The following is a 15,117-nucleotide window of genomic DNA, read 5'->3' as shown; positions in this document are numbered from 1 at the left end:
CCTGAGCTATTTCAGCAAAATTAAAATCCAAGCCAGATTGGTGGCCAAGACCCCAAGCTATTTCAGCATAACTTAAATCCAAAGCCAGTTTTGTGGTCAACACCCCCAACGATTCAGCCTTATTAAATTCCAAGCCAGTTTGGTGGTCAAGATCCTGAGCTATTTCAGCCTAATTAAAATCTAATCCAGTTTGGTGGTCAAGATCCCGAGCTATTTCAGTATAATTAAAATCCAAGCCACATTACCCACCCCAGGGCCCTGCCCACATAGGCCACACCCACCCAAAATTGCCCTTTTGTCCATCCGTCCTGGCCACTCTCTCCTCCTTCACTATTATCATTAGAACCTTGAAACTTAAACACATGGTAGCTTGCGGCATGGGGATACGAGTCGGCCTCTGCCGCGCCATTTCTAGTTTAAGATTTTACTTGGGGACCTTGTTTTCAGATGCTTTCAACCAAGGTGCAATTTTGCATGTTCTTTAACAATCAATCCAGGGTGAGCACAGTAATGATCATGAAAAAGCATACATTTTCTTAATTCATCTGGGGTTTTTTAAATGGGAAAATAATAATAACAATAATATTAATAATTATAATATGTAGGGCAAAATATTAATAAGAGCATTATAACAAATCAAAACCTTAAAACATCACAAAATATGACCCACTTGTTATAACACATTGTTAATTAATATTTAATGCATAATACAATTTTTTTTTAACAGTGAATTAGGTCATACAACCTTTATTTTAAACTTTGTTCAATTGGATTGTTGTAATATAATAAATAATTTATTGCAGGTAGAAACAAGATTTGGAAGAAAATTAGAAGTTGTGGACACTCCTGGAATATTTGATACATCCACTGAGCATGAATTTGTTTATGAACAAATAGTCCAATGCATAGGAATAACATTGCCAGGCTTCAATGCTATCTTCTTAGTACTTAATTCAGAAGATCGGTTTACATCAGAATTGGTCAAAACTGTTGACATTTTCTTTAAATTGTTTGGAAAAGATGTTGATGACTACGTTTTTGTCCTTTTTACCCGTATGGGATCAGAAGATGAATTGAAAAACTTCATAAAAGACGGTGACAAAAAGCCAGATGATGATGGAGAGAAGGCATTTCAAGAGCTTAGAAAACGATGTAAAGACAAACTGTTGTTCATTGAAAACAAAGCTTCCAAAGATGAAAAGGAAGAAATGGTTTGGAATATTTTAAAAGCAGTGGATGAAGCCAATGCCAAAGCATCAAGACCATACTTTCGAAACAAAATCACCAGAGAGCTGGAAAGAAAAGCAAAAGACTTTTATCAGATTCATGTCTGTGGTTTGGGATCTGACCGGTCAAAAGAGGGTAATCATTCAAACTATTTCCTAATGACAATGTACATTTTTTTCAACATTTCAGGTATTAACAAGAGGGCAAAATGCTTCAATATGTGCTGGTAATATTCACAAGTATTTACTATAGCAACATAAGGTTAAACTACTGTTATTACTCTTTTATTTTTGACACTCCAACATCCATGTTTTAAGCCCCAAATTTTTTTTTCATGACCCTTAATTTTTGCACATACCGATTTTTGTCCATAATAAATGACACTAAATTGTCTGACAGTTAATTTTACAATGGAGCTATTATTTCTCCAGAATTCTGCTGTGTTGCGCTTATCTGACACTTTGATCATACATTTTTGCAATTGCATTAAGTTCATAAAACCTGGCAGACAAAGTCCTCAAAGCAAAGAACAATTACATTCGCATTATTGACTAAATAACCATGTAAACCGTTAATAGACACTGGTTTTACCTAACAGCATTTAGTGCAAGATATAGAAAAGTAATGTTAACTATACTGCATAATATTTTATCGGCACATGCTATTATTTGTTGAAACAATTGACTGTTTATAAATAGCATACCGATATCCAATCGTTCATGCAATATAGTTATAATGTATCTTAATTTTCAAAAAGCTGCAATTTTGTCTCTTTTATTATTCTGAAGTGTCCGCAAATGATGAGTTATTATGGTAGCCAACTTTCTGGAAGCCATGATTTTTAAAAACAATAAGAATGATCACAAATCCCCTAGGTCACTCTCTTAGGCCCAAACAAACAGAACTGTTTAGAGCATATCATTTGAGCAAATGTTCTGAGCAAAACTGCTATGATGATTTTCCAAAAATTGGACTTCTCGAGTATTCTCAAAGTTTTACTTAAGCCATAATAGGAAAACTGCCCGACCCCTGGTGGCTATAATTTTAAACAGACAAAAACAAGTTTTTTATCTTGGCAGAAAAAACATTCAAACAAATGTTGTGAGCTTCTTTCAGGATAAAGAATATGACTTAAAATGTGTTATCAAGGTTTCATTTAAGTGTTTTTAAGGAACAGACATGACCCATCCAAACGCCCTGGCAACTATATTTTTTTATCAACCAGAACAGTTTTCCAAGCATTAAAACATATAAGAATTGTTTAAGGCAGGACAAAACCTGTACAAAATAATAATCAGTGAACCTGTGATGTTTTTCAACCGCTATTTTCCCCACAATTGTGGGCAACATACCTAGTTAGCATATTACTTTATGTAATAATTACTTGAAGTTCTGTTTCAAATTATGGAAAATGATCTACAAATTATCTGGGAGCTGAGAAAAGGTCCTTTTGGGTCAGTTGTAGGTCAATTAGATATTTTTATTTTATTCATGTACATTGTATTAATAATATATTTTGTTCATATGTTAAGATCTAAGAATTCTCCTCCTTGGACTACCTGGCCATGGAAAAAGTGCAACTGGGAACTCACTTCTGAGAACAAGCTTGTTTAATGAAAATGCTTCAACACAGATGAACACAGCAATACAGAACCAAGTATGTAATACTGTGTAATGTTAAGCTATTTAGATGTTGTTTTACATCAATACTTGCAAAAGTATGATTTGCAGTCACAAAATTACCTTTATTATTTGTTTTTTACCATATGGTACCTTTCAATGCCTGAGGGACAGTTACATTTTCAAAAGGGGGGATTTTAATTGGGACCCCCTAAAAGGGGTTTTCATTGATAAATACCGGTATCACAAAAAACAAGGTTAAATTACAAATACAGTCTCCAATCACAAAAGAATGTTTAAACAATCTATTTAAACTGGCTTATATATTGTTTTAATTATGTCTTATTCAACAAAGTTCACATCAATTTTAAACACGAGACTCAAACAACATGTCCATTGACTTTTTAAAAACTGCAGAGCAGGCATAATTATGTCATTCAAACACTGGTCTCTGCACTCAGACAGTGTCCAGTTTTTATTTCTGTGTTCTATAGCAGATACCCGAATGTCTGACTTACATAATACTAAATACAGTAAAGTCCCACTTTTCACAGCTTTCAATCAATTTCTTTTCCATAATCTTACCAGCTAAAACACATCATCCGGGTGCAGTTTAAAACAAGATGCGTTTCTAAAACACTATGTCCCCAATATATTTGACCTTAGACCTTAAACGATGACATTGACCTTGACCTTCCACAACTCAAAATGAGCAGCTGCATGAGATACGCATGCATGCCAAATATCAAGTTGCTATCTTCAATATTTCAAAAGTTATGGCAAATAATAAAGTTTGATGCAAACAAACCAACAAACAAATCAACAAAAAAAACAGACAGGGCAAAAACGATATGTTGCCCAGTATAGACTGGGAGACGTAAAAAAAATATCATTTAAACTGAAACAATACTGACCTATCTGAACACAGTAGTGCTTTACAAAATGTTTTTTTCTTAATTTATAAAAAACACAATTTAGAAGGATTCACAATACAAAGAAATGTTAACAAGATGTGTTTGTGAAATACCATGTCCCCCATATATTTGACCTTTGACCTTTAAGTATGACCTTTACCTTTCACCACTCAAAATGTGCAGCTCCTTGAGATACACATGCATGCCAAATATGAAGTTGCTATCTTCAATATTGCAAAAGTTATGCCAAATGTTAAAGTTTGACGCTAACAAACCAACAAACAAATCAACAAACAAGCAGACACGGCAAAAACAATATGTTCCCCATGCAGTATAGACTGAGATAAATAAAAATACATTTCCAAACTGTTCACCAAAGTAAAAGATCTCATGTTAAATTCTGCGCAACGTTTTACAAGCTGCATACAATAGCTTTTTATCAGGACTAAGAATTTGCACAAAAAACATACACTACGTCTAGCGCGATTTCTGCCATCCACCTCACTCCCACCGTGGACAATTTTTCGTGAGCGTGGAAAATCACCGCGATCGGAAGGTGTTTCCATCATGATAGATCGCGTCGACAGTGGATGAACACCGCAGGCGTTATCGGGAAATCGATCTCACGGTGGACCACCATGATCGCGGTGGACCACCGCGGCCTCGGTGGTTCGCGGTGAAATACAGGTAAATGTGAATGAACATGTATATTTCAATATGTCAGACTGTATAATTTTTGCAAAGTTCTAGAATGTTTTGTTACATTTGTATGTACATTTGTATACATTGTAACTTGATTGTTAACAATCGTCATTATTTTCTATTGTTTACCCTTATTCGAGAATCATTTGACATGTCGTACATCGAGCATGATGTGCTTTATGTTTTGTTCCTACAGTTTGTGCGTGAAGATTTACTTGGTGTTTATTTTAAGAATTGTTTGTTTTTGTTAAAATTTCGGAAATGCTCTCTCATTTGTACACGTATAGCTTGCGGTATCCGGACAAACGGCACCCGGACAATAGGCACCCTATTTAAAGTACCCGGTCATAGCTATATATATGGACAGAATCGTTGCAATAAAAAGTACCACTCCATGTATTGTGGTGTTTCCAAATTATATATTGTATACATCTACATATATTTTGTTTGGGTAATGGTGAGATTGATCGGCTGCGCTTGAAGTAATACATTGGATGCACCGGTTTTAATTTTAAATCAATTCACGCATGTAATTGATTAAAACAAGCAACAACGGTTAAACGTTTCATAAACAAAATTTGCAAATTTGGAACGTTTAAAAATCGGTGAAACAAAACATGTTTGTAAATTGTGACGACACATAGCGGTAATTACGGGGATAATTAGTTGATAGTGATTACATAATTATTTCATCAAGCAATGTTCAACGTAGTGTAATTGCAGAAAACAAACAGCGTTAAAAACAAAACCAGCCGACAATATTCGCAGCGATTTTCAATAATGACGATTAAATAATAATTTGCGAAAAATAATGAAGATCTAACAGTTACGGATAATTGGTCAAGCACAGGAAGATAAAATAAATTTTTAATGTATCACTTCTGTCGGACACTGATTGAGAAAAACGCTCTAGGCCACGATGTTGCACAAGTTTATTGACGCATGTTTGACAATACACAGGGTTGAGTGTGTACACATTAATCTCGATACCGATTTTTCATGCTTGATGGCCCGATTTGCACGCGTTTTGCACTCTCCGGAAAACTTGTAGAGGCAAACTTTTGTTTATGTCGTCAGATAAAATAATCGCCATTTTTTCTTGTCAATTTTAAGGAATGTTAATGCAGCATCAACATACTAACACAATATCGCGTAAAGAGAAAAATAATGCATTTAATGTCAACCGTACTTTCGTTTGACAACGGATCATTTTAATTGCCTGCAACGATATCTATTCATACGACACACGAACACTAAAACTGATCCTAATAAAAGACAGTTCCGTTCGGTAAAATATCGTCTATATCTTTTTTATAAACAACTGGGAACAAGATGACCTGTTAATCATGTTAAGCTCAATTGTCTTTGATATTTGTAAATTGTTTAGAGGTGTTATTAAACCAATAAGCAGATAACGTTAATCAATCCACACTTATATTATGTCACTATTATTTATCGTGCTGTAACATTGTATTATGTTTATGCAATACAATTTTGGACTTCGACTTGGTTTGATAACACAGTTTGTTGACGGGATTTATTAATCATCTCTTTCACCAAAGCAATTAGCGGATTAGACGAATTAGTTCAACACGGTGCTGACGGGCTTTATTGATCACATTTAATCGGGTGCTGTTTGTATGGGTATACAATTTAATCGGGTGCTGTTTGTCTGGGTATACAATTAAATCGGGTGCCGATTGTCCGGGTCGACAAATTTACAGGGTGCCGACTGTCCATATATGTAAAAAACACTGGGTTCCGATTGTCTGAGTGCCGATCAATTTTCTGATAACGCCGAGACTGACACTGCAATTCGCCACAGCGAAATCACCGTGTTCAACGGTGTATCATGGTGAGATAGTAATTGTCCACTTTGGGCTGAATCACGGTGATGCAATGTGGATGACAGAAATTGCGCTAGACGTAGTGTATGCTCTGTTTATTGTAGCTAGAATTGGTTAAAGTCATGTTAACAATACAATCCAAACGACTTTTTCAGATAAGAAATGAAATCAAGACAAGTTAAAAATAATATCATATATTTCTCTCTCTGCCAACATTTCACATATGGATATACCACCTTAGGCAACAATAGATTTTGGTGCTGGCAAAAACATGTTTGAAAATTAATATTCATGTATTCTGCGAATAAGTGATATAAAAAACGCACACAAATATAACAATGGAGATAATAGATGCAATAAGGGAATAATTACTTGGTGTTTAAAGTGTGGGAATGAATAGCCAAATAAACACTTTGAAGCCCATAGAATATGACATCTTTACTAAAAAACGTATTGCATAAAATAACAATTTGCTATAGGAGTCAATAAAGGTAAGTTCATCGTTGGGCAAATGTATCATTTATTACACACTTTAATAAATTGATGTGATAGGCTGGGAGGAAATACATCTCTGGGATTATGTCTTCCATATTATGTGTGGGAAATTGTCATGGCTTTCTCAAATACAAGGTGTTTGCATGTGGAGTTCTTTTATTACATTTATTGAATAAATGAATTATATTGCTTGAATTGAAAACTTCCTTTGTTTCCCCAAAAAAGTGTGTGGGCGGAGGAGTTTGTTAGGCTAGGGGTGTTAAAAAAGGTACAATTCAAGCCAATCTGTCAATTCGTTGATGATTTATTGATTGGAAACAATTTTCACACTTATTGTGACCTTGACCTTTGACCTACTGACCCCAATTTTGATAGGGGTCATCTACTGTTCAAGGTCAATGCACATGGGAAGTATCAAGCCAATAAGTCAATGCATAGACAAGTTGTATTGATCAGATAGCTTCTTCAACTGATTGTGCCAGTGACATGACCTTTGACCTAGTAACCCCAATTTCAAGGGGTCATCTGCTGTCCAAGGCCAATGCACATGACAAGTATCAAGCAAAAGGTGAATCAGTTGACGGGTTTGACCGGAAACAATGTCAAACTTAATGTGTAATTGTGACCTTGACCTTTGACCTAGTGACCCGAATTTCAATAGGGGTCATCTACTGTCCAAGGCCAATATGCACATGGGAAGTATCAAGCCAATCGGTGAATCAGTTGACGAGTAATTGATAGGAAACAATTGCACGCTTAGTGTGTAACAGTAACCTTGACCTTTAACCTAGTGACCTAAATTTAAGTAAAGGTTATCAATTGTCCAAGGCCAATGCACATGGGAAGTATCAAGCCAAACGGTCAATTGGTTGACAAGTTATTGATCAGAAACGATTTTCTCACGAAGTGTGATAGTAACCTTAACCTTTGAACTTATGACCCCAATTTCAATAGGGTTCATCTACTGTCCAAGGCCAATGCACATGTGAAGTATCAAGCCAATGGTTCAATTCGTTGCTGAGTTATTGATCGGAACCCACTTAAAATGATAGTGACCTTGACCTTTGACCTAGTGACATCAATTTATATACCAGTTATTTACTGTCCAAGGCCAATGCACATGTGAAGTATCAAGCAATTCGGTCAATTTGTTTACAAGTTATTGATCGGAAACAATTTTCACTCTTAGTGTGATAGTGACCTTGACCTTTGACCTAGTGACAGCAACTTCAATTGGGGTCATCTACTGTCCAAGGCCAATGAACATGTGAAGTATCCAGCCAAATGGTCAATTGGTTGATGAGTTATTGATTGGAAACAATTTTCTCACTTAGTGTGATAGTGACCTTGACCTTTGACCTAATGATCCCAATTTTAAAATGGGTTATCTACTGTTCAAGGCCAATGCACATGTGAAGTATCAAGCCAATCAGTCAATTGGTTGATAAGTTATTGATCGGAAATAGTTTTCACACTTAGTGTGATAGTTACCTTGACCTTTGACCTTGTGACCCCAATTTCAAAAGGGGTCACCTACTGTCCAAGTCCAATGCATATGTGAATTATCAAGCCAATCCGTCAATTGGTTGATGAGTTATCGATCGGAAACCATTTTCACACTTGCTGTGAAAGTGACCTTGACCTTTTACCTGGTGACACCAATTTCAAAAGGGGTCATCTACTCACTAAGCACTCAAGGTGAGCTATAGTGACCACTCTATGTCCAGAGTCTGGCGTTGTTTGCTTTGCCTTTTGTGATTTACATTGTCAACTTTAAGCTCGTGACCACTGTACAGGCAACATTTCTCATCCAATTTTGATAAAACGTCTAAAGAATGTTTATCTGGACAATATATAGGCTGAGATAAAATCTGAGTCACATGCATCTAGATTATTATTCAATGGGGGAAAACTCACTCGAGTGGAACAATATGACATATTTAGGTATACCCACCATGAAGGATACTGCATGGTTTCATAAACTTCAGATCTATCACAGAAAGATCAAATTGTTTAGATTGTCAAATTACTTAACAAAGGGCATTAACCACCTCAACAAATATATTATTAGCTTCGGTGACGTTGACCTTGACCCCAGTGACCTCAAACCTCATCAAAAGGTAGATGTCCATGCAAGGTACCTACATGCCAAATAATTGTAAGAGATCGGTAAAATATTGAAGGCGCTATGAGAAACTGTAACAAAAGTGTGACTGAAAAATCTATTATTAGCCTCTGTGACCTTGACCTTTACCCCAGTGACCTCAAACCTCATCAAAAGGTAGAGGTCCATGCAAGGTACCTACATGCAAAATATGTAAGAGATCGGTAAAATATTAAAGGCGCTATGAGAAACGGTAACAAAAGTGTGACAGAAAAATCTATTATTAGCCTCAGTGACCTAGACCTTGACCACAGTGACCTCAAATCTCATCAAAAGGTAGAGGTCCATGCAAGGTACCTACATGCCAAATATGTAAGAGATTGGTAAAATATTGAAGGCGCTATGAGAAACTGTCACAAAAGTGTGATGGAAAAATATATTATTAGCCTTGGCAACCTTGACACCCGTGACCTCAAACTTCACTAAAAGGTAGAGGTCCACACAAGGTACCTACATGCCAAATATGTAAGAGATCTGTAAAATATTTAAGGCGCTATGAGAAAAACTGTCCCCCATCCTCCCCACCCAAATATTTTGGGGGAGCTTAAACAAGTCTCCTGTCAAGGCCAATTACCAAACAAGAGGCCCATGAGGGCCAGAATTGCTCTACTGGCTGGAATCAATAGGGCTCAAGCCCTTGATATTATGAACAATCTGAGTAAGTTTTAAATAAACAGACCCAAGATGGGAAATTTATTGCATAAACAAGAAGAAACGTAAAATTTAAACTTCAAATGGCTCCTTTTCAAAAATAAGTTGGACAAATTTTCTTCGCTCTCAATGGGGTTCTGGCCCTTAATGATATAAAACATCAGTTGAAATTTCAAAAGGAAAGAACTTTATATGTAAACAAACAAGAAATGTGTTTGTTGGAAACACTATGTCCCCTTCTGCGCCGCTTTGATTTTTTTGTTGACCTTTGACCTTGAAGGATGACCTTGACCTTTCACCACTCAAAATGTGCAGCTCCATGAGATACACATGCATGCCAAATATAAAGTTGCTATCTTCAATATTGCAAAAGTTATGGCAAAATGTTAAAGATTTTCATATTTTTCTCAAATTCAAGGGGAGATAATTCTGGACTTATAACTCCAATAGTGCTCATTTTCAATAGGGTTTGACTCATCATTCAGATAAAGACAATGTGCAAGTTGGGAAATGATCGGATGAAAACTGTGGACTTTATTGCGTAAACAAGCCTTATTGTTCAATTTTCTCAATTCAAGGGGAGATAATTCTGGACTTTTTATTCTGATGTAACCCATTTTCAATAGGGTTTGAGTCCTCATTCATATAAAGACACTTAACAAGTTTGAAAAGAAGCGGATGAAAACTGTGAATTTTATCGCGTATTCAAGAAAAAGTCTAACGCACGCACGCACGGATGGTAGACGGAAACCACGCCATGATATAAGCTCTTCAGGCCTTCGACCAGTAGAGCTAAAAAGGGTTTGAGTCCTCATTGATACAAAGACACTGTGCAAGTTTGCCAAGAATGGGATGAAAATTATGGACTTTATCACATAAACAAACTGAATTTTCATATTTTTCTCAAATTAAAGAGAAGATAATTCTGGACTTATAACTCCGATATTGCTCATTTTCAATAGGGATTGACTCATCATTCAGATAAAGACACTGTGCAAGTTGGGAAATGATTGGATGAAAACTGTGGACTTTATTGCATAAACAAGCCTTATTTCACAATTTTCTCAAATTCAAGGGGAGATATCTCTAGACTTTTTACTCTGATGTAACCCATTTTCAAAAGGGTTTGAGTCCTCATTAATATAAAGACACTGAACAAGTTTGAAAAGAATTGGATGAAAACTGCGGACTTTATCGCGTAAACAAGAAAAAGTATAACGCACGCACGCACTGACGACGGAAACCAGGCCATGATATAAGCTCTTCAGGCCTTCGGCCAGTAGAGCTAAAAATAGGTCACAAGGGTAAATCTTGAAATATGTTGTTACCACCTCAGATGCCATCTTTCTGACTCAGTCTTGATGAAACCTTTTCAGTATGTTATTACTGACGATAATTTATGCAAAGTTTGAATCTGGATTACATGCGTCAAAAAAGACTAGGTCGGATCTTAGAATAACCTTGTTACTACTCTAGAGGCCACATGAATAACTCAATCTTGATGAAACTTTGTCAGAATTTATATCTGGACATTTTATAGACTGAGTTTGAATGTGGTTCATATGCTTTGAAAAACTAGGTCACCAGATCTAATCTTAGAAAAATGTTGTTTACACTCCAGAAGCCACAGTTATGGCTCAATCTTGATGAAACATAGACAGAATTAATGTTTATCCTGACATAATATTGTGCAGGTTTAAATAAAAGTTATATGCATTAAAAAATCGGTCAATAAGTGAAATAAAAGAAACAAGAGATGTGTTTGTCAGAAACACAATGCCCCCTACTGCGCCGCTTTGATTTTTTTTTTATATCCCTTAAAATATTACTTCACTTGTGAAAATGATCTGTACCTGCCAAATGATAAATATAATTTATCTCCCTTTAAAACGTGTTACTTCCCTTGGATTTTTTTTTTACCTTTGACCTTGAAGGATGACCTTGACCTTTCACCACTCAAAATGTGCAGCTCCATGAGATACACATGCATGCCAAATATAAAGTTGCTATCTGCAATATTGCAAAAGTTATGACCAATGTTAAAGTTTTCAGATGGACGGACGGATTGACAGACAGATGGACGGACAGATGGACTGATGGACAGTCCAACTGCTTTTATGCCAGCCTACTGGGGGCATAAAAACCTTATCACCACTTAACTCATAAATTAAGCTTTTGTAACATGTGAGACAACTCATAATATTTATTGAGACAGTTACTACCCTCTGACTGCAATGTTGTTGTTTTTTGTTCATTGTGTCACGGACTCTAGATTACACGGATATGAAACGGGACCGTTACGCCAAATATCTTGTTGTGTCTAAGTCACGTGACCGTGTCGTAACTATCGATCTTCTATCGAAGCGCCGAGGTTATAAATTTGATGTACCCACTCACGTATTTTGTTAAATTATAGTTTCATTTCTAGGCCGATTTTGACAAATTATATATCATTACAAAGCTTACGTAACGTAGTTTTCAGATATATAAATATATATTAAGTTTTTCTTCTGATTTCGGCAGCCCGGCGAGTTATAACTTTAACTTTTGCAAATAACATACCGTTTTGGAGTTTTAGAATCTAGATTTACGGTTGACATGTTCGTACTTTATACATAATTGTAGCGTTTATATTTGGAGTTCAGTTTTAAAAATAACATCTTGCTTAGGAGAATAGAATTCTGTATATGATAGAAAAAAAAATTGTTTAAAAACGAAAGTAATTAAGGAATGAAGGCGGGAAAATGTAGCGCGCGTTCCTAACGCACTGAACTGATGCTGCGGTCTTGGCGATTATGCTTTTGTTTAGATACCGGCCATTGAATTTCCTTTGCCATGATTATTATATTTTTTATGAAATATATTGAAATATTTTGTTCTAGAGACATATCCATAAAGCTAAGTATTAATGAAGCTTAATAAATTTACGATTTCATCTCTTGATTATAACACAGAAAGGGTGTTAATTTTATGATGAAACAGCGTATACAAATGTATAGCGGACCCTCTTGATATTTTTCGGCTTTGCATACTTCAAATATAATGGGTGTCAAAACATTCATCGTTTGTTGTTTATTATCAAAAAGGTAATTATGTAAAATTATATGAAAGGTTATTAACCATAAATTATCAATTAATTAAAATTATTTAAAGATTCTTGAAAATCACGGTCAACTGTCTATGCATGTATATTGAAATATCTTTATAAGTTAACAGAGTTAAAAATATATAGAATTCTAAATTAAAACTCTGTATTATTTGTATTTTTCAGAAAGATTATTTAACCCTGTTGTGGTCAAATGAGAATGCTGTTTTTAATTATGTTGTTCCGTACACTACCATACACTCTTTATAGGACTACGAAATGACGGAGTTTTTTTACCGGTACCCGCTAAATACGTTAAATGTGAAGTATTAGATTTTTTAAAGGTTTAAAATGTACATGTATAGGTATTAAGCACTTATAATTATTGTGATTTAGCTGGCTGACATCTATACAGTATTTAGTTTATGGCAATCTGTATGGGCAGATGACTATAAATGTTTTCAATACGCTACATATCTTATAAACGCAAAATTGAGTATTTGGCGTTACATTACTCCAAGAAATGACCACTAATACCACGAGAAGACATGGAGGTATCATAAAAAGTGTAAACTGACCAGACATTGCCACCTGTGGTTAGGGACCAATATACAAGTATAGGTCCCTGCTGTGGCGTATGACACCATAGTGTTATTTAGTATTGGTCGGCACAGTATCTGATCATAACGAGATAATTGGCTTGTGCTGAACACAGGGGCAATAAAACCACAGATCTATCAATAAACAAGATTATTGAGATATCTTTTATTGAACACCGCGATAAAAATGCTCAAACCATGGACTCTAGATTACACGGATAAAAAACATGGCAACATTCTCAGAATCATCACTGCTATATGGGTAATCACCTAACAATTCGTCTTAAAATAATTTATATATTTGAGTTGAAGACGATGTACTGTTGTTTAAGTCTGAATAAACTATCTGTCTGCCTGTCTAAATCCAAGCCGTCATCGTCCCGGTGAAAAAAAATCTGATTTTCAATAGTTGGACATGATGCCCTGATGTCAAAATACGAAATGACCCGCGTAACACGGACCGTGATTTTCAAGAATCTTTAATAAATTGATAATTTAAGGTAAATAACATTTCAAATAATTATACATAATTACCTTGTTGATAATAAACAGCAAACGATGAATGTTTTTGACACCCATTTTATTTCAAGTATGCATGCAAAACCGAATAATATCGAGAGGGTCCGCTATATACGCTGTTTCATCATAAATTTTACACCCTTTCTGTGTTATAAACAAGAGCTGAAATCGTTAATTTATTAAGATTCATTTATAATAAGCTTTATTGATATGTTTCGTGAACAAAATACTACAATATATTCCCTAAAAAATATAATAAGATGGCAAAAGAAATTAAATGGCCGGTATCTAAACAAAAGCATAATCGCCAAGACCGTAGCATTCAGTTCAGTGCGTTAGGAACGCGCGCTACATTTTCCCGCCTTCATTCCTTAATTACTTTCGTTTTTAAACAAATTTTTTTTCTATCGTATACAGAATTCTATTCTCCTAAGCAAGATGTAATTTTTAAAACTGAACTCCAAATATAAACGCTACAAATTGGTATTAAGTACGAACATGTCAACCGTAAATCTAGATTCTAAAACTCCAAAACGGTATGATATTTGCACAAGTTTAAGTTATAACTCGCCGGGCTGTCGAAATCAGAAGAAAAACTTAATATATATTGATATATCTGTTTACTACGTAACGTAAGCTTTCTAATGATATATAATTTGTCAAAATCGGCCGAGAAATGAAACTATAATTTAACAAAAGACGTGAGTGGGTACATCAAAATGTATAACCTCAGCACTTCGCTGTACGCTAATCGTAAAAGATCGATAGCCACAACACGTTAAAACGCGCGGTGGTAAAACATAAAATGTGTATTTCTTGTGTTTAACTCGCTATAAATCCATTAATAACAACGGGAATATACTAAAAGTTATATTTTTTTGAAAGAGGCATTAATAAGCAACAAGATAACGTATAAACCAATAAAATCGGATGAATAGGTCTTGCATAAGATTGAATTTACTACAGTAAGGGTCAAATACTCGATTCATCTCCTGTCAATATACACTCCGTGATTGTGTGTATAATTTGTGTGTTATTGTTATTGGAGCTTCAATTATTTTTATGGCTATCAAGGCTTCAAAGAAGGCCGCTTAAATAAGCGACATTGTCTATCTTGCAAAAATGTAAACCATTAGATGAGGTGTTGAATAAAGCTCCCCTCTCTGTAACTCCAAGTCACACTTAGAGATTAAAGGTCCAATTAGGCAATAAAACAGCTTGAAAAATTCATGTCTCAGCCATAAAATTGAATTATTTTTTATCTTAAGGTGTTTGGTTGTGTTTAACAACTGTC

At 35.2% G+C, this 15,117-nt stretch overlaps 1 protein-coding gene across 1 annotated transcript in view; it reads left to right on the top strand.

Annotated features, from left to right (window-relative positions):
- LOC127860140 (GTPase IMAP family member 8-like) overlaps positions 1-15,117 on the top strand; it is a 31,742-nt gene that overhangs the window by 14,117 nt on the left and 2,508 nt on the right. Inside the window, exons 5-6 of the mRNA XM_052398000.1 lie at positions 804-1,362; positions 2,760-2,884. Of these exons, the coding sequence (XP_052253960.1) occupies positions 804-1,362; positions 2,760-2,884 (684 nt within the window). The remainder of the gene's footprint in view (positions 1-803; positions 1,363-2,759; positions 2,885-15,117) is intronic.

Source organism: Dreissena polymorpha, chromosome 1, assembly GCF_020536995.1.
Source record: "Dreissena polymorpha isolate Duluth1 chromosome 1, UMN_Dpol_1.0, whole genome shotgun sequence".
NCBI classification, from domain to species: Eukaryota; Metazoa; Mollusca; class Bivalvia; order Myida; family Dreissenidae; genus Dreissena; species Dreissena polymorpha.
The sequence above is the reverse complement of the archived record's forward strand: the minus strand, read 5'-3'. Positions and strand labels throughout refer to the sequence as shown.